At 52.3% G+C, this 25,611-nt stretch overlaps 1 protein-coding gene across 1 annotated transcript; it reads left to right on the forward strand.

Moving 5' to 3' along the window:
• Nucleotides 1-1,331: 1,331 nt before the first annotated feature.
• On the forward strand, nucleotides 1,332-21,944 carry rasal2 (RAS protein activator like 2). The gene is made up of 18 exons (XM_068749347.1): nucleotides 1,332-1,812; nucleotides 4,561-4,688; nucleotides 4,861-4,978; nucleotides 11,523-11,629; nucleotides 12,630-12,742; nucleotides 14,936-15,089; nucleotides 15,161-15,259; nucleotides 15,343-15,897; nucleotides 16,038-16,182; nucleotides 16,652-16,796; nucleotides 17,263-17,502; nucleotides 17,600-17,801; nucleotides 18,439-18,638; nucleotides 18,735-19,623; nucleotides 19,694-19,864; nucleotides 19,968-20,170; nucleotides 20,270-20,357; nucleotides 21,324-21,944. Exons 1-18 carry the CDS (start codon nucleotides 1,332-1,334, stop codon nucleotides 21,492-21,494), a joined length of 4,209 nt encoding a protein of 1,402 aa, XP_068605448.1. The 3' UTR covers nucleotides 21,495-21,944.
• The last annotated feature ends 3,667 nt before the right edge of the window (nucleotides 21,945-25,611 follow it).

The raw sequence follows: 25,611 nt of genomic DNA on the forward strand, positions 1-25,611 counted from the left end.
GTGTTGTCCGAGCGCTACACCCTGCTGGCCACCCCGAACTTTTAGTTTAGTTTAGATCTGATTATTCATCGTGTCCTTCTGTCAACTTTTGTTCCTGTAATTAGACAAAAGCCTGTTGTTGAAACATATTCTCATCCTTGTGATGTGAGATCAGTAGATCGATCGATCGATTAGTCGGTTGTTGCTGCTCCTCGGGGTTTTGTGACGGGACATGACATTTGGGCTCAGGCTGTGATTGGCTAAATGCTGGAGGTCTCCTCGGCTCAGCTCGTCTTATCTCTGACCTAGATGCGTCGTCGCCGTGGACACCGGCCGCTTCGGTATCCAGTGAAGGCCGACATGTGGGTCACGTCCCAGAATCCTTCACTCCACTTGCAGAGAATTTGACCAATCAACCTCATTAAATCATTACATTTCTTGGATATTGTCTTTTCATTTGGACAACAGGGAGACGCCGAAGACGCAGAGAATACGTTGAACATTCTAAACGTCTGTTTATCTTCCGCCGCCTCACATTTAGCAGGAAACCAAATCCTCTTCTACCTCCCGTCGATCCATTCCGGAGTCGGAGCCCGACCGAAACCGGCGACTCCCAGAACTCTAATTTTAGGTTCTCAAGAAGAGAAGTCTGCCAGTGGAAGCTCTGACCTTTGACCTTCTAGTTGCTGCAGACATGTGTGACTCAGACGGCTGTAACCACGAATGTAACGTGGCGTGGAAACAACGAACCTCCTCGTCTCCGTGTGAGTCAACATGTGGACACTTCCTCCTTCTGCTGCGTCGACGTGTTAAGTCATCGGCGGAGTTAAATGTCTTTCGTCCCTCATGACAGATGAAGTTTTTCGGGGGCGGGGGGCATCGCTCCTACTTCCTGTCTGAGTGCAGAGTAACCGTCTCTCGATGACACCGATGTGATTCTGGGGACAGGTTTTCACCGACTGTCTACTCGTTTTTTTTTTTCTCCTCCTTGTCGTCGGCGTGGAAACATCAGGAACAGTTGAAAGACCTCCCACAGTGACGCTGAGATGGAACTGCATTTCTTAAAGCACGCACGCCAGACTGCCAGTCTGTGCATAAGGGGAAACCACAGTCTGCTGGTTTGCTCTTCGGTGAACCCTGATTGGCTGAGTCTGACGTTCCACTTCCTCCCAGGAAGAGAGCCGCCCCGGCCAGTTGAGAAAGACGCCGTCTCCAAGTCGACGTGAAAGAAAACCCAAACAGAAACGTTCCTCTCGGGTCCGCGTTGAGGTCGCGGCTGTCGTCGAACCAGCTGTTTCTGGATTCGTCCATCTGCTCGCTGCTGCCTGGAGGAAGTCGGCGTGTGACGCAGCATGAATAGAGGTCGAACCCCCCCGGAAGGGTGTGAGGATCTAGTCCAGGTTCCCTACCACTGGCACCATCACAGGACGCCTCGGCAGCCAGCGCCTGAGCAGCCGTTGGACAGATACAAGTGGAACACGTACGCCTGCCTGGCGCCGACGGCGACCAATATGGCCGCCCCAAAGGGCAAAGGGCAGAGCAGAGAGCGCCTTAGCTCGAGGCTGCTCAGCCTCCCCAGGTTCATCGCAGACGACCGGAGCGGCGATCAGCCTTCCACGGGCAACGGAGGCCAGACGAGACCAGGAACGCTACGCAGAATCTTCCCCTACCTCAGGTCCATGTCGGAACCCGGTCCAGACGGCCATCAGGGCAGGGAGGTGGGATCAGAGTCCGAGCGACGGGGGACGCCCATCAGCAACTTCCTCGCCTCATTCTACCGGAGGATCGGCAGAGTCCTGAGGGACGACCCTGACGCCCAATCAGGAGAGTCCGGTAGGAGCGGGGGGGGGGGAGAAGGGGGCTGGACCGGGGTTAGAAATAACTTCACTTAGTCTATCTATCTATCTGTCTATCCGTCTATCCGTCTATCCGTCTATCCGTCTATCCGTCTATCCGTCTGTCCGTCTGTCCGTCTGTCCGTCTATCCGTCTATCCGTCCATCCGTCTATCCGTCTATCCGTCTATCCGTCTGTCAGTCTATCCGTCTATCTCTATCTGTCTAGTCTATCTGTCTATCTGTCTATCCGTCTATCAGTCTATCCGTCTATCCATCTATCTGTCTGTCACATTTTGACTTGACTCATGATAGTATTGCTACATACGAGTCACTTTCTCTCCGTGAAAAGTTCTCAGGCCGATTAATATCTTGGAATTAGCCTTCCGAAAACATTGAGTGCGTGACGCTCAGTCGAGCAGCTAGCTCGAGGGTCAAGTCACGCTAATTGCATTTTCCGCTGGAACAGGACGTGCAGATGTGACATTTTGAGTCTGAAGATGATAATAAATGTGTGTTTCAATACAGAACTGACGACTCGTGCCGGCAGGAATGTCACGGCGGTCTGCAAACCGTCGCTTTTAAATATCCATATTTAAAGGTTATAATTAAGGTATATTCATAAGCTTTATATTTGCATCTTAAACACAGTTTATTTATAGATTTATTCTTGTGACATAAATATGATCCCAATAAAGACCGGCTGAATAATTTATTAGCCATTAGCTCTTGTTGTCATAAGATAAATTTAACTGTTGACTTTGAAATATTGGCATTAAATGAAAATGATCCAGTCGGACCAATTTGTGACCCGGCTGTCGAACGGACGCCTTGTTTTCCGGCTTCTCGGCCCATATGACCCGCCTCAAAGGCTAAATGTAAAAGCAGCGAGGAGGAGCGTTTCTGGATGGGATTCGTTCCTTCTCTCTGAGCTAGTGGTTTGTTCAGAGGAGGAGGAGGAGGAGGAGGAGGAAGGTCGGAGCCGCGTTATCACATCTTACAGAGGTCGTCCAGAACATGATGACAAATAAAACACCTCATTGCTTAAAACGTTGCTCTCTGAGTTTTGGGTCCGCCGCCATGACGACGAGTTCTGAGGTAGGAGAAAAGACAAATCTGAGATGAAGTCATTTCTAAAAAACAAACAAAAAAAAGAGTTAAATATCTGATCTTGGAGCCGCGAATCTGCTCGAATAAATTGAAGTGCATTCCCTTCTGAAGCGACCCAATGAGGGTCGTCTGGTTTAATCCGGTTAGATGAAACCCTCGTGGGTCCCGGACAAAAAACATTATTTTTTATATATTAATTTATGACTGTTTATTATAAATTTACAAGAATCCGCAGAAATTCTGATCCTTTTTTTTTCACAGTTTTATCCTAATGTTCCACGGTTCCGCATGTCAAGCCTTTATCGATCGGGTTCAGAAAGGTTTGGTTCAGAGGAACGCGAACCGGCCGCCGCCGCTGACCTCTGACCTCCCAGCTACCCTCCCTGTGAGAATGCGCTTTGCAGAGCGACGGAGCACGGAGGACGTTCAGGACGTTCAACGGATCATTACTGGACAGGTCGTCTCCTTTCCCCTGGAAACACTGATTTAACGGGAGGATGTTGGATGGATTATTGATCGATCGATCGATGCTGAAGGAGATATGTTGTTTTGGTTGTAAAGTCATGTGACCTGTTTCAGCCCTCTGCTGCTGTGTGTGTGTGTGTGTCAGTGACACGCCCCTCTCTGTTCACCCCCCCCCCCCCCCCCCTCCTGTTGAATCTGGATAAAGCTGCGATGTGTCATTAGCGGGCTGCGATTGCATCAAACCTGCTCTATTTACTGGTCGCTATGGAGACCAGACCCGCAGGGACTCGTTCGCCGCCGGCCGGCCGGAGGACGCCTCCGGAGTTATTCACAGAGACAAATGTCTCAGAAGCGTCCTTTGAACGGGGCAGGAACCGGGTCACCTGGACCAGGAACCGGTGCCTTTGGGCCGCCCTGCTCGCCCGCCGGCTCGTCCCACATGTCTCGTCGGAAGAGCGAGGTTCCTCTCCCCGAACAGGGAAGCCGACCAATTAGCCACCTCCTCCTCCTCCTGATTGGCCGCTGCCGTTTCACTCAGCGGCTCCGAACGGTAGCAGGTGTGACCCCCCCCCCCCCCCCCCCCGCCTCAGATCCTCAGGGGGTCTCCGGGCCCACGCTTTGACGTGGATGATTTAGTACGGAGCCAGGAATAGACTCCTGAAAAGCGCGGCTCCTCAGCTGCTTCCTGCTCCGACCCTCGCCGCTCCAGCTCCGCCTCCACCTGCTTCACGGCGCCGCTTTATTCCTGACCCGTTTGAAGCTAGACGGGCCCGAAGGCGGCGCAGCGTCCGACTGCGTTCTCCTCGTTTGGTTCTTATAACAGGAGATCGCTCTAGAACCTGGACTGTCCCGCTGTAGCCAGAGACAGTGAACACACCACCTCTGACCTCTGACCTCGGCTGAGATCACGTGACTGCTGAGTCCTCCAGACATCACTTTCACCTGTTCTGCAGATCAGGGTGAAGTTTAGAGGCACAGCGCCCCCTGCAGGTTCACCTCTTTAGATTCTCATTTATAATAATATACAGGACAAATAAAAAAAGTAAAAAGACTTTCGGGGATCTGAGAATAAAGGTTCCATCGATGTTCTAGAAGGTTTAACTGCCGCTCGCGATGAGGAGGAGCCGCATCAACCCGAATAACAAACACGACGTGTGTCCTCCTCGTCTCAGATGTCAAAGGTCCTCCGGCTCACCGCTTCTCCTGCGGTCAGAGTCCGTACGCCGACAGCGGCGTCTGGGAGAGGAAGATGTGCATCCTGACGGACAGCCAGCTCGTCCTGCTGAACAAGGAGGACGAGGTGAGACTTTATTTTTATGTCCTTGTCCAAACGAGCACATTTAAAAGTTACATTTTCTGTCCTTGAGGACGCGTTATTCTTACGTGGAGGTCGTCCACATAAGTGAAGTCCAGAGGGATGTTAAGCTAGATTAAACATGCAGTCATCTCCTCCTCCTCCTCCTCTTCCTCAGGCTGCAGGTGAGGACAGCCCCTCCAACTCGTCCAAGGCTCGGAGTCTACGCAGGACGGTCAGCGTCCCCTCAGAGGGACAGTTCCCAGACTTCCCAGCAGATGGCACCACCATGTTAGGTAAAGGCCGAAGACGTGGGTGTGTGTGTGGGGGGGGGGGGGGACATGGTTGCCATGACAACATACTACTGTTATTGTTGGATTCCTGGAATATCCTGGAGGTTTGGAGATTTATTCCACTTATTCAACTCCAAAAGCCTTGGGTACTACGCTTCCCATCATGCAGCTGGGTGTTACAGCAGTGGAAGAACTCTTTTGTTCTTCCCTGAACGTTTTGAACGCTGCCCACTCGGTCGGGTGAACGCTTCTAATCCGCTTTGATAATGAGGCGTTCGGGTGCCGCCTGTATTTTTCCCCGCTCCGCGTGGGAGCGTTGCCGCGGCCGGGGAATGTCCAGAGGACAAAGCATCCAGTGTCCATCCGTCCCTCTGAGGGAGCTGGACTGACCCCCGCTGCCCCCGGTGGGACGCCTGAGCTGAGGGGATTCCCGCCCAGGGCTGCAGGGGTCCAGAACTCAGTTTGGCATCCGGACTCTGCGACCGGACCGGACCCGGAATGTCGGCATGTTTTCATTCAGACGTTTGATCGGTTTATTGATCAGTTATTGGACGGACCCTCATTCATTCTCTGACCTCCTTAATCCCCCTCACCCCTCCTTGCCCACCAGCTCGGGGGGGGGGGGGGTTATTTATATGTTAATGTTCCCAGTTTGACCACACTAATAACCAGTTTAGACTGGATTTATACTGGCAGGAAATCAGGAAATAAACTGGCCCAATGCTGGATTCTAACTGGTTTTTAGTGCTAGATCTTTTGTTTCACGCTGGACCAGTACTCCATCTTACTGGGTTTGATTTTACATTTATACTGGTTTATTCTGGATTCATACTGGTTTTGAATCCAGACTGGGAAGTGGACTAATGAAACAGGAAAGTAGAATCTTCCTCTGCTGCTGGTTGTTCTTGTTTTTGTTTTTTACTTCCACACTCGGAGGACGTCCTCCCAGTGTGGAAGCTGCAACTGGGACGTCATGATGTCACCTGACGTGGTCACCGACGACAGGAAGACGATCTCTGTGTGCGAAAGCAGCTGGAGGCCACGCCTGACCTCGTTGCTACCTGCAGCGGAGGTCGTGACCCCTACGCTGACCCCTGTGGGATTTTCTTTTAAATAGCTGCAGGCAGTAAAACCTTATTATCTCGTTGCACAATCCAAACATCTCCGAGTTGTGTCAGAGCTGCGGAGTCGCTCACAGGAAGATTTCCCAACTGGCTCTGTTTACTGGGAACGAGTACTGGGATGGCACACGGGGTCTTCAGCGGGAACTGTGAGCGTTTTGAGGTTATTTATTTATCGCTCATCTTTTACGTAATAATACATATTTAATACATATTTATACACACACAGAGAGTATTGTTGTTATTGTTGGGTTGACTTGAGCTCTGGATCGGCCGCATTCCAGTCTGCCTCCCACCTGTTAGCGCTTTCACAATAAACCCACACATCCTGCGACCCCACCTTCAAATTAAAAGCCTGGAAACGCTCCTGATTCAGTCCGTAGACGTCACAATAAAACCAGTTAATGAAGCTGCAGCTTGAAGCCCCGTTGTGATGGCAGCGTCGCCAATGCCGTCAAAACCCCCTCCAGGAGATATAAGGGGCAGGGGGGGGGGGCATCGAACCCGTCACCTTTAGTTTCTGGAGCAAAACTCAAAAACTGAGCCAAATCATTGAGTTATTTTGAAACTTTTATCATTTTAGTTTTTTTATTCCAGGTAGCGGTGTCGCCTTGTGAGGCGACACCGCTATCCACTGTGCCATGTTTTTCACAGATAAGAAAAAATAAAGAAAAATAATTTCCGTGAAGAGGGAAGTTAGATTTGAGAGTTAAAGTGACTGGAAAATAAAGTTAAAGTGCTGTTTTCTTGACTAAATAAATAAATAGTACTGAATAAAATGAGGACAACAAAATGCAAGTGTAGACTCAGTACGGCACATTATAGCTGTGAATGTCAATAAAACAGCGAAATTAGACTAAATATCGTCTAATATGACAAATTAGATTTAATAACTCATTTTATAAATTATTAATTATGTTAAATTCTTCGTTTCTTTGATGGAAACGCTCCAGATTTACCGAAGCTGACGTTTCCTCAGACGACTTTTATTGTGAAGGAGCGCGGAGCGGAAGTGCGTGTCGATGATTGATAACGTGAACCCGCCCGGTGTCCGGTGCGCGTTCGGACTTCTACCGGACACGAGTTAACGCTCGTCTGCGATGGACCTTCGCGGTAGGTCTCTGCTTTTTACGTCGACAAACAAACGTGACGTCAGTTCGAATTGACGTGACGTCATTCACGGCGTCGCTCGAGACATTCGGAAGCACGTGAGGTTGTGACGAAGGTCCCGCTGGCTTCAATCGATCGGAGGCGGAGCCGTTATTATCCGAGCCGTCAGCCGCGGTGCTCGTAGAGTACCGGTACAAGAGAGTAGAAGTACTCGATTACTTCTGATACTTCAAACGGCGTGAAGGAGCTCAGAGAAACAAAAGGACTCGTCGATTTTTGGAGGGTTGTATGTGAAAACGCAAAGTTAAAAGTATCAGTAGAAGTACTATTTCCCTACAACTATCCATATATATTTACTGTTAGAACTACGTTGTAGTACTCCTGCTGTGGTTTTAGACTGATTTATTTTGTATTTCTACTTCTAGCAGTATTTTTAAGGTATGGATTTGCTCTTGAGGTCCATTTATACTGCAGCTACGTACATCACTACTACCCAAATACTGCTAGTTGCACACTGACAGGAAGGCGTGTGCGTGTGTGTGTGTGTGTGTGTGTGTGTGTGTGTGTGTGTGTGTGTGTGTGCGTGTGCTTGTGTGTGTGTGTGTGTGTGTGTGTGTGTGCGTGTGCGTGCGTGCGTGTGTGCGTGCGTGCGTGCGCGTGCTTGTGTGTGTGTTTTATATTTCATTTGGATTCTTTTGACTTTTTGGCTGTGTATTTTATGCTTACACTGCGGCTGTGACCTCTGACCTGCAGACGGACGGTAGCCATGGTGACGGTGTAGTCAGTCGGGGCGGGGACAAAGGCCTCCATTGATCAGGAGCTCACCTGTCGTCGGTGTTTCCCCCGTTGTCAGGTGCGTCCGCTCACAGGCGAGACGCCGGCACCTTAACGCATTCCTAACATTCCTCTGCTGCTTCCTGATGATGTCACTTCTTCACAACAACCTGCCACCTGTGTCGGGGGGTCAAGGGTCAGAATCAGGCCGTAGTGAGGGTGTGTAATTACCGTCGGCTGCCAGTAGGGGTGTTTCCACGTTGTTTTCCACGGCGGTCCTCAATGATGTCATCCTGTCGATGGACGACCTTCAGACCTCTGAGGTCGACCTGCTCTCAGGTGTGTAGCATGCTAGGCTAAACGCGTGAGCCCACTGGCGCCCCCGCTGGTTCTGACCCGGACCATCGGTTCGTGAAGGTCATCGCGGCGTCTCTGTCAAACGGGACTCCGGTGAATCCTCCGAAGTGATCGATTGAGCGGAAACCTCTTCTGATCAATAACTCGTTAGCAGAGCAGCAGGAGGACGGAGGCGGGACCCAGAGGGGAGCGACCTGCTGTCGTCTCTCGGGCGTGGGTTCGATTCCCCAGACGCCACCATGTCAGTAACTGCTCTAATCCAGCGTCGTGTGGATAATCCCACACTCACGAGAGTCACCTGAAGGCATCGCGGCACTTTATTGGTCGGGCTCTGATCGAGGATCCATCGTTTGATGCTAACAAACGTTCACGCTTCCCCTCGGCAGACTCGAGGCCTCCCAGTACAAACCAGTTTAATTTCAACCCGTTCGTCGGTGCCGCCGCTCGGCAAGAAATGTCACGTTAAAGATGTTAAATCTCAAACTGGCAAAAGCATAAAAAGTTGGGGCCGGAGCCACTGGAGACTTGAAACAGGAATTATAATCCAGATCCAGAATATAACTGGAGCCAGATTAAGACCAGAAGATTTAAATCTTCTCTCTTTAACACGGAGATCAGATGAAGCCCCAGAGTTTTGTGTCCTACGTCGTCCGGCTGGGGGGGTGAAACGTATTATTCTACGAGCGCGGCGATAAATGAGGAAGCGTAGAAAGAGAGAGAGAGAGAGAGAGCAGAACAGTGAGAGCGATTGATTGAATAAATGCAGTAAACCCTGAGAGAGAGAGAGAGAGAGAGAGGGCTAGAATTACTGCTGAGCGGAGAGCGAGAGAGGGAGGTAGAGAGAAGGGCAGAGATGGTAGAGGACGGACCGTGAGGAGGAGGAGGAGGAGGAGGAGGACGCAGCGCTCAGGAGGGAGAGGCAGGTCGGTGATGTTCACGGGACGCAGAAAGACGTCCGAAGCTTAACCTGATTGGCCGACAGGTGGCTTCGGCCAATCCCGTCTGACTGTGTGTGTCCTCTCCTCAGATGATGGGGAACAGCTGCGATCGAGGTACCGTCTCCTCCTCTTCCTCTTCCTCTCTCTCTCTCTCTCTCTGTGTGTTGTCGTCCGCGTCATGTGACCGGCTTGCTTCCTGCGGCATGCTGCCTCAACTTTGAGCGGAGGGAAGCGGCGTTCGGGACCGGCGTCGCTTCCCTTCGCTCGTCAAAGTTCGTCCCCGTCGCCGTCGGCGATGGGAGGCTGCTGCGTGCTGCGTTCACTGCGGCTCCGTCACGGCGAGCTGAGGGGGCGTCGGCACGTTTCCGTTCTCATACCATTCAAACGTCACTCTGTCTCGCGTCTGTGTCTCGGAGACGTCTGCGATCTGGACCCGCTGAGTCAGCAGTTGTTGCTTCTTTTTTTTTTTTTTTTTTTTTCGCCGTCTCATAGCTGAAAGTTGTTCCGGCGATTCCGGAGAATCCTCGTCAGTTTGCCGCCGCTTTGCTCCGGCGCCGACCTCCGATTGATGGGAATCTGAACTCGGGCCGCTCCAATCCGCCGATCGAGCGTTTATTCACGCTTTAATGCGCCGAAGTTTCTGGTTCAGAAACACTTCATCTTGTGTGTCTCTTCTTCTTCGTCTTTATCAGTCAACATTTAATCTATCAGATGAAATGATTACGCGAGACGGGTTTTCTGTAGGAAGGAACCGGCAGAATTATTCCGGACTCTGCAGTTCCTCTCGCGAGTCTGGAGAAGAAATCTGAGCCTCGTATTTCCCCCAGGAGATCGAACCGGAGCTAAAAGAGAGTCCGGCCGTCTTCGATTTCAGCGACGTGAAAACCAGCCCTCGTCTTCATGTGTGGATCGTCCGTGAAGACGTGCCCGTCGGCGAGGAGAACCGGTTCTGGCGCCGCTCGGCATCCTCGGATGAGACGGCCGTTGAGTTAGCTGCAGAAGGAAGCGAGGTGCTAAGATTAGTGTCACGAGTCCCTGGGTGTGGGCCAGCACCGAGTCCCTGGATGTGGGCCAGCACCGAGTTACTTGTGCCACATTTAAGGAGCGGAGAAATTAGTTTCTCTATTTCAGTCTTGAGGAGAAAACGGATGAGCTGAGCCACGGTTGCGAGGGCGGCCTCGATCACGCCGTTGATCTGCTGTTCTGAGGTGTTTCTGAAGCTCCTGCAGAGACTCAGGTTTGGGTCCTGTTGGTGTCTGAGCTAAGCTAAGCTAAGCTAAGCTACTAACGGGGACGTTGGGACTGGCTGCTGCTAGCATGTCGGGAGATGCTATCGGATTTCCTCCAGCGACCGCTCCGCATGGACGGCTGGACGGTGTTTAGCTTAAGCTAGCTACGACACCGAGCGCATTATTCAGCGTCTGAGGTGGACCCAGAACTGTGACCCCCCCCCAGGAAGAACTGGGAGGCATCAGTTTACGCCCGATGGACGGACGGAGGGATGTTTTTATTTAATTGTTTTGCATCTGCGTGAGCTGAAATGGCTCTCCACACCAGCAGGTGGCGCTAGTCCGCGGACACGTTCCCACCGCGTTCACAAAACTCATCGGCTAGACGGCGTAAAAATGTTGCTGGATTTGAATGATCGATCAAAAATGGCGAGCCCAGCGTGCGCCTACTGACGGCCAATCGGAAGCCTTTCCTTCCCCGTGTCCCCTTCGGCTTGTTTGATGTGTCCCAACGCGCGGCGTGCGAGTTCACATCACACGGCGACATTCTGCATCTTAGCGTCAGGCGACAAACGACGACTGGCGAAACACGGCGAGTTATTTCTACTCTCTGACGGGCTCCGACGATGCAGAACTTCAGGGGGTCAGAACCTTCTGAGGGTCGGTTCCGAGGGTTTTGTCGTCCGGAGACTCGGACATAAGTCGTATTACGTTAAGCGAATTATGCTGCGTCGTGATACGGAAAATATCGGCGTAGAAAGAGACCGTTTCCAACAACAGGAGATGAAAGACGTTCCCAAAATACATCAAAGTATTTAAAAGTCTCTTTCATCCGATCCTGATTGATCCCGGACGACCTGACGCGTTCTCATTCTGCTTCGTTGTCATGGTCACCGCGTCCTCCATGCATCCACCTCATTGTCAAAGCTCGGAGGCCGCCGTCGCCGCCGGTGATGATGCCGTTGGTTGGGATCCAGGAGGAAGCCGCTGTGGTTGATTTAACTCTCCTCCTCTGCAGAAGCGTCCGAGGAGCGGTCTCCGAGGAGGCGGAGCCTCTCCGGTCTGGGGGGTTCAGAGAAGGCCGTGCCCGTGGAGAATCCAAGCGCGTCGCCCTTCAGAGTGCCGGTGAGTAAACGGCGTCGCCTCGTCTGAGACGCGTCTGCTGGGTTCAGAGCCAAGCTTGTTGCTCGTCTCATTAATTATTCATGAGCGAGTTTTCAACAGGAAATAACTGAAGCCGACGGCGGCGTGTAATATCACACAGGGAAGTAGCCGATTACATACTGTAGCTGATTTCTAGCATGTAATCAGATTACTCTATATTTAGCTGACAGATCTTCATCCGATCGCTGACGCCGATTGATCACGCCGTCGGGTCGATCTCTGACGCCGATTGATCACGCCGTCGGGTCGATCTCTGACGCCGATTGATCACGCCGTCGGGTCGATCTCTGACGCCGATTGATCACGCCGTCGGGTCGATCTCTGACGCTGATTGATCACGCCGTCGGGTCGATCTCTGACGCCGATTGGTCACGCCGTCGGGTCGATCTCTGACGCTGATTGATCACGCCGTCGGGTCGATCTCTGACGCCGATTGGTCACGCCGTCGGGTCGATCTCTGACGCTGATTGATCACGCCGTCGGGTCGATCTCTGACGTCACTTCAGATCAGACGTTTCGCTTCAGAGGCGGTGTGTTTAGTTCACAGAGGACAGACGGGCAGAGAGCATTCTGGGACGTGCTGCGTGCTGCGGGAGCATCAGTATAATAACCCCGATCGATAGCTCTGATCGCCTGCTCTGACGTTCCTCCGGTGGATTCCTTTATTCTGACGGGGGGGGGGGAGACGGAGGTGCGTTTGAGGGTATTAATAGCTCAGGAAATGAGGCCGCTCCCTTTCCCTGCGCTGCTCTCGTTGTGACAGGCGGAGCGATTGATCGGTGTCGGCCGGCCCATCAGACGGTATGATCAGCTGATCGAGGGCTGTGAAACACGTCAGCGCCTGGCCTGATTGGCTGAGGTCTACAGGCCCGATCAGCACCCTCTACCTCCTCTTCCTCCTGACCGCCCTCTACTGGGGGGGCAGATTCTAACCTTCTGCCCTCGCTCTGGACTCTTTCAGGGCTTTTTCAGTAAACGTCTCAAAGGCTCCATTAAGAGGACGAAGAGTCAGACCAAACTGGACCGGAACACGAGCTTCAGGCTGCCGGCGTTCCGGCCGGCGGACGCCGACAGGTAACTAAAGGTCGACTGTAACTGCAGATGAACGTGTGTGTGTGTGCGTGTGTGTGTGTGTGTGTGTGTGCATGTGTGTGTGCGTGCGTGCGTGCGTGGGAGACGTGAGCCACGGCGGCCGCTCAGAGAACGCTAGAAGGTTTATTTATTCCTCAGCTCCTCTTCCTCCTCTTCCTCCCTCCATTAGCCCCGCCCAGCCTTCCCAGCACTCACCGGCCGTGCTTTTACTGGTTTTACTGGCAGGAAGGCCGACTCGTCTCCGGCAGCGCACTCTGCTGCGTTTGGGTCTTTCTCTGGGCCTGGAAAGCGAGCAGAACGCGATGAATCCTGAAGTGGGGCGGGTCTCTGAACGTCACACCTGAGTCTTGTTGTCATTAGTCTTTAGGGGGGGGGGGGGGCGGGGGCGTAGGAGAGAGAGAGAGAGAGAGGAGAGGAAAATCAGCAGCAGGGCGCAATACTCTGACGCTCGGCCCGCCTTCATTGCGGCCGATGAAGCGCCACGTCTGTTGTCGTATGGAGATTACAGCCAGCAGCGTTGTGGACACGCCTCCTCGCTCTCAGTGGCGTTGTGGACACGCCTCCTCGCTCTCAGTGCGCCCTGAGCTCCGGCTCCTGATGGACGGGCCGCCCCCCCAAGCTCCGCTCTGCAGAACTCTGAGGTTCAGGTAGGACAGTGCGTGTGTGTGTGTGTGTGTGTGTGCGTGTGTGTGTGTGTGTGTGTGTGTGTGCGTGTGTGCGTGCAGCACGGATCTCCCACCACCTCTGGTGTTGTTTATTATGGGATGTCGGCGTTGTGTGTGTGATCCCGTTCAGACTCCGGGCCGTCGCCCCAAAGACCAACGGTTGTGTTGCCAGGTTGGGCATCGATCTAGCGGAAATAAACCGTTTAAAGGAACGGCGAGAGTTCCCACACGCACTTGAATGCATCGCTGGGATGACTGGGCGGCGCCCAGCGGTCCCGGGAGGACGAAGGTCGCATCAATCTCTGTCTCATCTCGTTTTCCGACGGAACGGCGGAACGCGATTCGCCGACGGCTCGCGGGATGAGTCCACGTTGCTACTGCAGGCGTTCTTGTTGTTTGTGATTGGTCCACGGAGAAAAGAGCCCTGCGGGTAGTCTGTTACCTGCGTGCACGCACCCGACGCACCTGGGCCGGCGGTTTCATCGTGAACCTCTGACGAGACGCTTTGTTGGATCAAATCAATAAAGTTTCATCTTTTTAAAAGCCTCAGAAAGAAAAAAAAACTGCTTCTGCCAAAACGTTAAAACTCTGCGACTCATTCGAAGCGTGATTGATCTATCGATAATTATAGACCGAGTATTCAATAAGTCGAATAGATTCTAGTCGTTTGGATCCGGTCGGTCGGATGCACGGGGAGCGCTTCCTCATCCGACGGGATCAGGTTTCCATCGGGAGACGAGCCCTTCCTGCAGCCCGGTCAGGTTCTGATGCCGACTATAGTCAGCACGCACACACACACACGCACGCACACACACACACGCACACACACACACACACACGCACACACACGTTTAGTGCATCTAGTCGACGTTTGAACGAATTTTTATAGACACGAGGTCATAAAATGCGTGAGTCTATCGGATGTGATCAGTCCACAAAGAAGTACTACGATGACGTACTGAAGTAAAAGTACCATTACACACAAGTAAAAACCCTTCAGTAGTAAAAGTATGCGGTAGTTGAGTGGTTCTGGTCTGATGTTAATCTCAGTCCGCTAATCCAGGATTACGTAACTCCTCGGACGCAGCGGCAGGATTACACGCCCAATCCAAATGTTCTGGCCCGTCGATCCCAAACGGCCGAGAATCAGATCATTGATCAGAACCGATCAGAACCGATCAGAACCGATCAGAACCGATCAGAACTGATCTGGCCGATCGAAGCATTGATCACACGGCAGCCCAAACAAACCGGATCAGTAACGGTAGCATTATGTTAAACTCCACCGCTGCCTGGCGCCTGCTCTCCCAGCAGAGGTTGTTGCTATGGAAACGCCCCCCCGGTGGCCGTCCCAGGACCTTGTTTACCGGGGAGGCTTCGTGAAGGAGGCGCGCTGCTCGGCGGCGTCCACAGCGGAGGGAGCTGGCGACGGCCGAGGAACGCCGCCGAGGACCCGTGTGCTCGCCGGCGCCCCCTAGCAGCTCGGTAAATCCGTCCTCTCGCGTCTCAGATCCCGCGGCCTCCCCAAGCTGAAGGAGTCGACGTCCCACGAGTCTCTGCTGAGCCCGGGCAGCGCCGTGGAGGCTCTGGACCTGAACATGGAGGAGGGCGTGCTCGTCAAGCCGCTGCACAGCAGCATCCTGGGACAGGAGTTCTGCTTCGAGGTGAGTCCCCGGGCCGGGGCGCCGCTGAGAGGGTCCCGGGTGTCACGGCGTCTCTCTCTCTCGCGTGTCAGGTGACCTTCTCCGGAGGCAGCAAGTGTTTCAGCTGCACGTCGGCCGCCGAGCGAGACAAGTGGATGGAAAACCTGCGGCGGACGATCCAACCCAACAAGGTGCGGCGCGGCCCCGACCTTCAGGTCGACCTTTCGTCGAGCTTTGTTCCCGCGTTTTAATTTGCGCTGGTCTGCGTTTCCAGGACAACTGTCGCCGGGCGGAGAACCTGCTGCGGCTGTGGATCATCGAAGCCAAAGACCTGCCGCCCAAGAAGAGATATTTCTGCGAGCTGTGCCTGGACGACGTCCTCTACGCCCGGACCACCAGCAAGACTCGCCGCGACAGCCTGTTCTGGGGCGAGCACTTCGACCTCACCGGCCTGCCCGCCACGCGCAGCGTCACCGTGCACGTGTACCGCGACGTGGACAAGAAGAAGAAGAAGGACAAGAACAACTACGTGGGGCTGGTCAACATCCCGGTGGCGGGCGTGACGGGCCGGCAGTTCGTGGAGAAGTGGTACCCGGTCAGCACGCCGGCCCCCAGCAAGGCCAAGGGAGGCGGGCCCTCGATCCGCATCAAGTCCCGCTTCCAGACCGTCTCCATCCTGCCCATGGAGCAGTACAAGGAGTTCGCCGAGTTCGTCACCAACAGCTACTCCACGCTGTGCTCGGTGCTGGAGCCCGTCATCAGCGTCAAGAACAAGGAGGAGATGGCCTGCGCCCTGGTCCGCATCCTGCAGAGCACCGGGAGGGCAAAGGTCAGACCGCCGGTAGCCAATCGGGCGCGGCTAGCAGCCGGCTAGCTTAGATTATCATCAGCCAGCGTGGCTTTTTGTTACTGAAGGTAGCGACTGCCGTCTTCTCCTCTTCCTCCTCTTCCTCCCTCCCCCCCGCGCAGGACTTCCTCACCGACCTGGTGATGTCAGAGGTCGACCGCTGCGCCGACCACGACGTCCTGATCTTCAGGGAGAACACGCTGGCGACCAAAGCCATCGAGGAGTACCTGAAGCTGGTGGGACAGAAGTACCTGCATGACGCACTCGGTGAGTGCGTGTGTGTGTGTGTGCGCGTGCGTGTGTGCGTGTGCGTGTGTGTGCGTGTGCGTGTGTGTGTGTGTGTGTGTGTGCGTGTGTGCGTGTGTTACACGTCATCGTTATCATGATGTCATCCTCATTCCTTCTCAGAACGCTGAAACCAGAATAAATCGGGTTCTCTTCGCTGCATCGTCTCGATTGGTTGAAATAAAACGCCCAGAATAGTTCAGAACTTGACGGACGACCCGTAAACGTCGGCCGTGGACCGAAGGCTCTACTTTATCTCTACCGTCGAACTATTTTTAGCAGAAGCAACATCGGTTCCGAACCTCAAACGATTTCTGCTCCTTTCATTTGTTTATTTATAGACGACGGTTTCCGTTTCATTCCGGTGACGGAACCCGGCGCCGCGATTGGTTCAGCTGCCGTGCCAAGCGACCAATGAGAGTGAGGCTTGTCTGTGTCGCCCTGTCACCAGGGGAGTTCATCAAGGCTCTGTACGAGTCGGACGAGAACTGCGAGGCGGATCCCGGCCGCTGTTCCGGCGCCGACCTGTCGGAGCACCAGAGCAACCTGAAGATGTGCTGCGAGCTGGCGTTCTGCAAGATCATCAACTCCTACTGGTACACAGAGTACACGCCGGAGTACACGCCGGGGTACACGCCGGGGTACACAGAGTACACGCCGGGGTACACGCCGGGGTACACAGAGTACACGCCAGAGTACACGCCAGAGTACACATTAGAGTACGCAGAAATGGATTCAGCTTTTACTGAAGGAAAATCGAATATTTAAAAATATATATATATATATTTGTGTGAATAAATTACTTTTGCCGATTCCGTTCATCCTGAACATTTCAAATATCAGTATTGCGTTATTGATCCGCTCCGTGATCCACTGCCAGTCACCGAAACGATCAGCCCGCCCCCTGCTGGCAGGAAGAGCTAAAAACGCGTCGGAACCGTTTAAACTTGATCTGCCAGTGTGTTCGCCAGCATTGATCTGATTGGCTGAAGGGCCACAGAACTTCGTGGCGTCTCGCTCCCCGAACGTCGACCACGCCCGAGTGACCTCCTCTCTCCTCAGCGTGTTCCCCCGGGAGCTGAAGGAGGTGTTCGCGGCGTGGAAGCAGCAGTGCGTCGCCCGAGGCCACCAGCAGGACATCAGCAAGCGTCTGATCAGCGCCTCGCTGTTCCTGCGCTTCCTCTGCCCCGCCATCATGGCGCCGTCTCTCTTCAACCTGATGCAGGAGTACCCGGACGACCGCACGTCCCGGACGCTCACGCTGATCGCCAAGGTCATCCAGAACCTCGCCAACTTCACCAAGTGAGAACGGTTTCCCCGTGTCGCGCCTGAACGGGGAGGAGTCGACCTTTCAGGGGCGTCGTTCTCTCTGACGGTTCGAGGCGTTTGTCCTCCGCAGGTTTGGAAACAAGGAGGAGTACATGGCGTTCATGAACGACTTCCTGGAGCACGAGTGGGCGGGGATGATGCGTTTCCTGTCGGAGATCTCCAACCCGGAGACGCTGTCCAGCACGCCGGGCTACGAGGGCTACATCGACCTCGGCCGCGAGCTGTCCGTCCTGCACGCGCTGCTGTGGGAGGTGGTCGCTCAGCTGGACAAGGTGTGTGCGTGTGTGTGTATGTGCGTGTGTGTGTGTGCGTGTGTGTGTATGTGCGTGTGTGTGTGTGTGTGTGTGCGTGCGTGTGCGCGTGATGACTCACAGATTTACTTACTTTGGACGGGTCTCCGGCGGTAGCGTCGTTTCATAATAAAGATGGTTCTAGCCTAGTTAGCAGGCGTTAGCCGTTAGCAGCTAACAGCTAGAGAGAGAAAGGGGAGGAGTCAGGTGTTTGTTTGTTTTTATCGCCGTTAATGATCAGTTCTTCATCAGTGATGTCATTAACCACATTAACGCTGCGTGGCTGAACTTCACAGCATGGCCTTAACTCCTCCCCCTCCCCCTGCCCCTCCCCCTCACCTGTCCGAGTGTCAGCATGGCTCGGCTTCCTGTTGCGTGTTCTGATCCGTAGTCGCATGTTGTTGTAGTTGGTTTCATTTTTGTTTTGTTTCCCCCCCCCCTCCTTCTGTTCACTTCCTGTCTGGCCAATTCAATCTGTTGCCACCATTTTGGTTTTGCTGTCCTCCCATCACCAATGCATCCTGGTGCTTCCATTCAAACCACACGCACACACACGCACACACACACGCACACACACACACACACACACACACACACACACGCTCGCCGGCGACCCCAGGGTGAAAATTCCTTCCTGCAGGCCACCGTAGCGAAGCTGGGCCCGCTGCCGAGGATTCTGGGAGACATCTCTCGCTCTCTGGCCACGCCCACGCCGGTCCAGCAGCAGCTACGACGCTTCCAGGACCACAACTCCGCCCACAGCATCAGCGGCAGCCTGTCGTCAGGGTTACAGCGAATCTTTGAGGACCCAGCTGACAGGTAACCAATCAGCTGATTAGCAGTCAATCGTCCACGTCCGAGAGAGTAATCAGATTACAGGCGTTCTGACCTTTGAACTCTCATCGCTTCCTGCAGTCGCGGCGAGGTCCGCAGCCTGCAGTCGCCGGTCAGCGACCTGATGGAGGGCTACGTCCGGGGGCCACGCCCCCTGCAGCGCCCCCCCGTCCGCGCTCCGGAGGAGCGGGACGACCCGCTGCCCAACGGGCGCAGCGTCTCCCTGGTGGACCTGCAGGACGCCCACAGCCTGCACGGGCCGCCGCCGCCATCGCACCACGAGGCCCCGCCTCGCCTCAGCAGGGCGGGCTCCCAGGCTTCCATTGGCCCCGCCCCGCTCAACTACCCCCACTCCAACCCCGTGACCCCCAAGGCCAAGGCTCCGCCCAGAGACTGTCAGCCGCAGAGCGCGCCGCAGGTGAGGCGGCCGCTGGCCCCGCCCCCGCCGCTCGGCCAGCAGCGGAGCCTCCAGCCTCTGTCCTTCCAGAACCCCGTCTACCACCTGAGTAACCCCGCCCACGGCCCGCCCACACGCCCCGCCCACGACTCCAGCTCCGAGAACCTGAGCACCGAGAGCTCCCACAACAGCCACAGCAACTCCGACGACGCCGGCAGCCAGCTGGGGGTCAAAGGTCGCGCTCCGTCCAGCAGCAGCCCGGACGAGTCGGGCAGTAGGCGGAGCACGCGGAGCGAGGAGTGTCCGGCGCCCCGCCGGCACGCGGCCACGGCGGTGGCCGTCCCACGCCAGAGCACGACGGCGGGCACCGCCCACATCGTCAAGGTGGAGCAGCAGAGCAGGGGAGGGGGCGGGGCCATGACGCTACGCTCCATCCCTCACAGCGCGTCGCTACGCAGCAGCAGCAGCGCCAACACGGAGCCCACGCCCACCGCCGGCCTCGCCGCCCGCCAGCAGACTGCCTCTCCCGTGGAGAACGTAGCTCCGCCCCCGAGGACCGCCTCCAAGCAGCAGGTACAGTAGAGAGACGTGGCGGCGCGTAAACAGTCAGAGAAACACGCCGCCGACGCTTGTTTGTGTTCAGGTGGCGTCTCCGGTGGAGGCGGTGGCGGTGGCGATGTCCCCGGTGGAGAGGACGGCGGCGTGGGTGCTCAACAACGGCCAGTACGAGGAACCGGAGGCGGAGGAGGAGGAGGAGGAGGAGGAAGGGGCGGGAGGAGCGAGGAGCAAAGAGGAGGGCGGGAACACGGAGAAGGTACGAGACGCCTAGCCGGCCGCACAGGAAGCTGCATGATCCCGTTAGCGACGGCGGTGCTAAATTAAGCTCCTCCCCCTGCCCCCCCCCCCTGCTCCCTCAGTACGAGCTGGAGATCTCCCGGCTGAAGGAGCGCCTGCGCGCCTCCGGGCGCCGCCTGGAGGAGTACGAGCGGCGGCTGATGGCGCAGGAGCAGCAGATGCAGAAGCTGCTGCTGGAGTACAAACGCCGTCTGGAGGACGGCGAGGAGAGGATGAGGAGGCAGCAGGAGGAGAAGGACGGCCAGATGAAGAGCGTCATCTGCAGGTCCGGGGACACTCCGCCCGGCTGGGCCGCAGGGGCGGGCGAAGCCAGCGCGCCCAGTAAACGATTAGCGTGTGTGTGTGTGTGTGTGTGTGCGCGCAGGCTGATGGCGGTGGAGGAGGAGCTTAAGCGGGATCACGCCGAGATGCAGGCCGTGATCGAAGCCAAGCAGAAGATCATTGACGCGCAGGTACGGACATCAGACGGGTCACACCTGTTACCATGACAACTGGGCCGTCAGGGTCCTTCATCAATCAATAAGCAGATGATCAATAATCATCATCAAAAATAAGGTCTCAAAAGGTTACCCAAGAACTTCTCCGGGTTCTGGTATTGATCAGTGATCAGATGTTTTTCACTGGTTGGATCTGGATGAACTCTTACCTGGAAGTTAAAGGCGGAGTCACATTAGTGACATCATCAGGGGGACTGAAGGACGGTGGGTAACGCGGTCCGGCTGGTTTTCACTTCTCGTCGTGTCTCTCATCGTCTCTTCACTGATTTCAGGTCAGTAACGGATGTGAAATAGACCAATCAGGCAAGTAGTGGCTGTAGCCCCGCCCCCTCCCCTCCCCCCCCACCACCTCCCCTCACTCTGTTTTTTTTTCCCGTTTTAGAACTATCAACACACCTGATCAGCCAATCAGAGAGCAGATAAAGTGTTTCATGTCAGTTTGTTCGGATCAATTTATTCAACTGATGAATTATTTAATCAATTAAATCGTGTTTCTGTAGCAGAAAGTCGTCTCTACAGGTGTAGCAGGTTTGGACCGAACCCGATTTGACCCGCTAGAGCGAGCACACATTTAGGCTAACGAGTGGCCCCGCCCACATTTATCAGCTTTATTTGTGACGGCGTCCTGGTACCGAACCAACGGGACTTAATTGATCCTCGCTGCTCCGGTGTGTTGACCTCTGAACTGGTTTGACTTCCGTTTGGCTGCCCCCCGACCCCCCCCACACGGCTCAAGGTCAATCTGAGGTCACAAAGCGGTTCTGATCCCAGCAGCGCTTCGTCTCACGTTTTCTTTGGTTTCAGCTTTTTGGGCCGTTTCAGTTTTTCTGCTGTCGGGTCAAAGACGCTCGGAACTGCCGTCCAATCAAACATCAGAACTGACGTCTTGTCCCGCCCCCCCACCTGTCTCTGTCCAATCAGGAGAAGCGGATCGGCTCCCTCGACGCGGCGAACTCGCGGCTGATGGCGGCGCTGACTCAGGTGAAGGAGCGCTACAACCTCCGCAACGGCCTGTCACCCGGCAACCCCCCCGGCAACCCCACCAAACTGTCCATCACTGAGAACGGCGAGTTCAAAAACAGCAGCTGCTGACTGGCTGGAAAAGAGGACCTGAGGAGGGGCTTAAAGTGTAACCCCGCCCCCTCCGGAACGCGTGTGGATCGATCCATTAGAGTGTAAATACTGAAGGTTTGCGTGTACAGAGAGTATTCGTGTGCAGCTTCGCAGGAGAAGAAATTCTAACGAGTTTTCTAACCGACTTTTCTATGGTTTTTATTTGAATCTTTATGTTTTTGTTGCGACGGAAGTTGGATTTTTTTTTTTTTTTTACTTGACGAGTTTTTCTGGGGTTTTAATTTATTCCTCCGCGTCGTCCTGTTTGTTGTTGCTGAGCTACTGAATGGACTCTGAAGGGTCAAAGGTCACACCTGACTGCTGTGCACATATTGAATTAAAGTTGCCTGAGTCCGAGTGTTGCCTCTTTCATGTCAAGAAAAGTTTTAATTTATTGTTTACTCAAAGAATAAAAGTCTTTCAAACATTTATTTTATTTTGCAGAAAATGATTTTGTCTTTAGCCCGTCAGGATTATAAAAAAACTACAGAAAGTATTTTACGTTAAATATTGAAATTGGTAAGGAAGTTTTTCTCTCTTGACTGTTGCACCGAAATAATTTTTTTTTCATTTGTGTTCTATTAGTGGCAATTAAAGGAAATTTGAAATTGGATATTTTTTTCTGAGAAATAATTTTTGGCTTTTATTTGGAAAGGTTTGTTTGTTTAGGGTTAGGGTTAGGGTGAGCTCTTTGGTAGACCAGTGATTTTCAACCTTTTTTGAGCCACGGCACAATTCACATTTACAAAATCCTGGGGCACAGCACCAACCAAAATGAAAATCTTACACAGTATAGTAATACAGTAGTCCCTAATTTTCCGCGGGGGTTACGTTCCAAAAACAACCCGCAATAAGTGAAATCCGCAATGTAGTAATCTTTATTTTTTTAGTTATTATACATGTACATAAATGTTTTAAGGCTGTAAAACCCCTCACCACACACTTTATACACATTTAACAGGCAGGCATTAATCTAAATAGATTGCTTCAGTATTATAGAATGAAACCAAAGATCAAAACCTTTTCAGAACGAAACATTTGTTTGAGGAATAAAAATATATAGTATGTACAGTAAACGTTTTCCTGTTAATAATGTTAAGGCGTGCAGGTCGAGGAAAGAGCAGCTTGGAGTGCAAAAGAACAAATATTCTACTCGTGCTGTCTTTAGCCTCTCATGCTGCTTTATTGGATAGCTTAGCACAGCGGAACGGCAGCGCAGCTAGCCAGCTACATATATAAACAGGAAGAAACGATACCCATAAGGGACGTGACGTTTATGCTCCTACAAAATAAAAGCCTCTTTTTACACAGAGAATAAGAGTGCTATTAAACAAACGCTTAACAAATAAACACGATAGCTTTTAGAAATAACGAATTTAATTTTAATGATCAACCTACGAGGTTGAACACATAAGAAGTTATTAATAGCAACTCGCACCGTATTTCACAGTTCCTCCGACCGCGCCCCTTCGTCTTGCGCCGTTTCAAGGCGCGTTCAAGTGCAAAACAAAAATCTGAAATTGCACCAAAAAACTCAGCGAAGCAGCGAAGTCGCGGAAAATGAACCGCATTATATCGAGGGACTACTGTATGGTAATGAATTTGTACTCGGTGTGAAACCTGGGGCTGTTTCGATTGAACACAAAATTGATATCCTGGCAGGAATGGTAGAAAGACACACACGAAGCTCTTGCTGTGTCTCTGTTTTTAGTTTTCAACTTCTCAAGAGTTTTCAAATGTGTGCCAATCACCCCGCAAATGTAACCAATAACCTTGAAGGGTTGCTCTGGAAAATACACATTTTAATTTTAACCCTAACCCTAACCCTTTTCTCTGAAGTTATCTCAGGAATTCAGGAAAACCGAAACTATTTTTTCTTCAGTGAATGAAATAACCTATCGATATTAGCCGCGCGTACTTTGATCATTGTCGCGCAGGTGTGACGTGACGTCATGATTGCCAGGTTCGTCCCGTCTTCCGTGATTAAAAATGACGGTGGTGTATAAATCGTCTGCTCACCGTTCAGGCCGTGATGCGGGCGCAGCAAGCCGGCAGTGGCGCCGCGGGCCCGGCGAGAAAGTTCCGGCGGGTCAGTTTATGATCCGGAGGAAAGAGAACTGAGGTCGGCACGAAAAGAGCATGGAGAGCCTAAAAGGGGCGTTAACTTGTCCCGACAAATCAAACACATTCGGAAATGACGTGTCACTTATTTTCAGAATAAAATTCCCCGTGACGATGACGTTTCTGTTTCCGTGTTCGGAGAAAATTGCAGCGAGAACGTAGAAATCTCCGGTAATATTCGGTTAAAGTGGTAATAACTTCACAAATATAAAAACTATATGGTAAAGAAACTCGGCATTTAAATTCAGGGGAGACATATTTTAGCAAAAGTGTTTAAATTGTTTAACTATTACAATTCCAATACATATAAAATAACAAAATTAAAATTACTTTTATCCAATTCAGACAGAAACAGTAGTAGAAAGCATTTCTTGTTAAGTTTTTATTATGCTTAGAAAAGAAAATTAAAAGACAGGAGGTGGTGATCAAAGAAAAAGAAAAAAATATATATATTCAAATATCTTTATACTTTCTATTGTATAGGATTAACAATGCAGAGAAAATAAATCGTGTCGTCGGCGTAGAGCTCGACTTCAATATAGACTTTATTATAACAAAATAGGCAGTTTACCCAAAGGTTAAATATCAGAATCTCATTAGACAGTTATTGTCTGTCGACACCTGGAGGACGGCTCCAGGATCCAATCGCGTCTCTGCAAGGCAAGACAGAGACGGACACCTGACGGGGTTCGGGCTCCGGTCAGGGGGCGCTGCTCAGGTGATCCTCAACGGGTCATTGAAAAAATTCTAAGGCAAAAACAATCTCAAATCTTCAGGAATTACTGAAGACGGTGTTTGATCAGCGATCACGTTTGTAGTTTTCTCGGACAAATGTATCATCATCCAAGAAAAAAAAGATTGTTTTAGAGTTAGGGAATTTTCACGCAACAAAAGACAATTTTCTGTAAAATGTGTAATTTAATCATGAATTTTCACTTCATAGATAATTATCACTGTTTCCTTGTAATTGTAAAGTTACTTGAGTTCCTCAGAATTTTAACATAATGTTCTGGTCAACCCTGATTTTGGATTTGAAATGAAAGAATTTTTCATCAAAATGATAATTTATGATTTTGTATTAACTTTAGAATGATTAATTTTCTTTTGTGAGATAATTTGACATTTTCGATCAGATTTGAGATCATTGATCGTTCCACCCACCCTCCACTCCTGTTTCTACCGGTCCTGGTTCTGGTCCTGGTTCTGAGAGGTCACAGTGATGTTTGACGCGTTGACTTTGCTGACAAACTACGTCTGAAACATTTAAATACGTTTCTATGGTTTCAACAGAAAGTAAAAGATTGCTATTTAAGTGTCGGTGTGACCTCATCGTAAAAATTAAACATGTTCCCCTATAAAATCCTGAGGTGAAAACGAATGATTATTCCTATTCTATTTGAGAAGAAGCGTTTTAGAGATCAACGGCTCTCACTGAGCCCCCACAGCGCCCCCTAGCAGCAGAGGAGGAACCCTGCAGGACGTCCGGACAAACATCCAAAGAAAAATCAAAGCGAATGCAAAAAGTAAAAATGTGCTGGACACTGAGGAGGAGGGCATGATGGGAAATAAACGGGCTGTTAGATGACATGCTGTTAAAGCTTTAACGTGCAAAGTTCTGCTTCTTGTGTCTCCACCGATGCTGCCTGAGAAACTGTCCCTCCGTCAACCTTACAAGACAAAAACAGGGGGGGTGAATAACCCACAGACAAAACAAAAGATGAATTCTAATTCGTACGTTTGTTCTCGTCTTCTTCTCCCTTAAACATTAAGGAACGGTACCGTGTTGTGATGTCATCATCTCGTGTGCTTTAAACCCAATGATGGCGTTTGACTGAGGAAAACAACAACGACTCGCTGTCTGAACCCAGTTACGGCGTTAATCGAGAGGAAGAGGAGGAGGAGGAGGGGGGGGGGGAGGCTGCCGTCTGCAGGCCAACTTTTCAAAATAAAACTAACTGAATGTGAAGAGTTGGTT

The sequence above is a fragment of the Brachionichthys hirsutus genome, chromosome 15, assembly GCF_040956055.1.
Source record: "Brachionichthys hirsutus isolate HB-005 chromosome 15, CSIRO-AGI_Bhir_v1, whole genome shotgun sequence".
Taxonomy (NCBI): domain Eukaryota; kingdom Metazoa; phylum Chordata; class Actinopteri; order Lophiiformes; family Brachionichthyidae; genus Brachionichthys; species Brachionichthys hirsutus.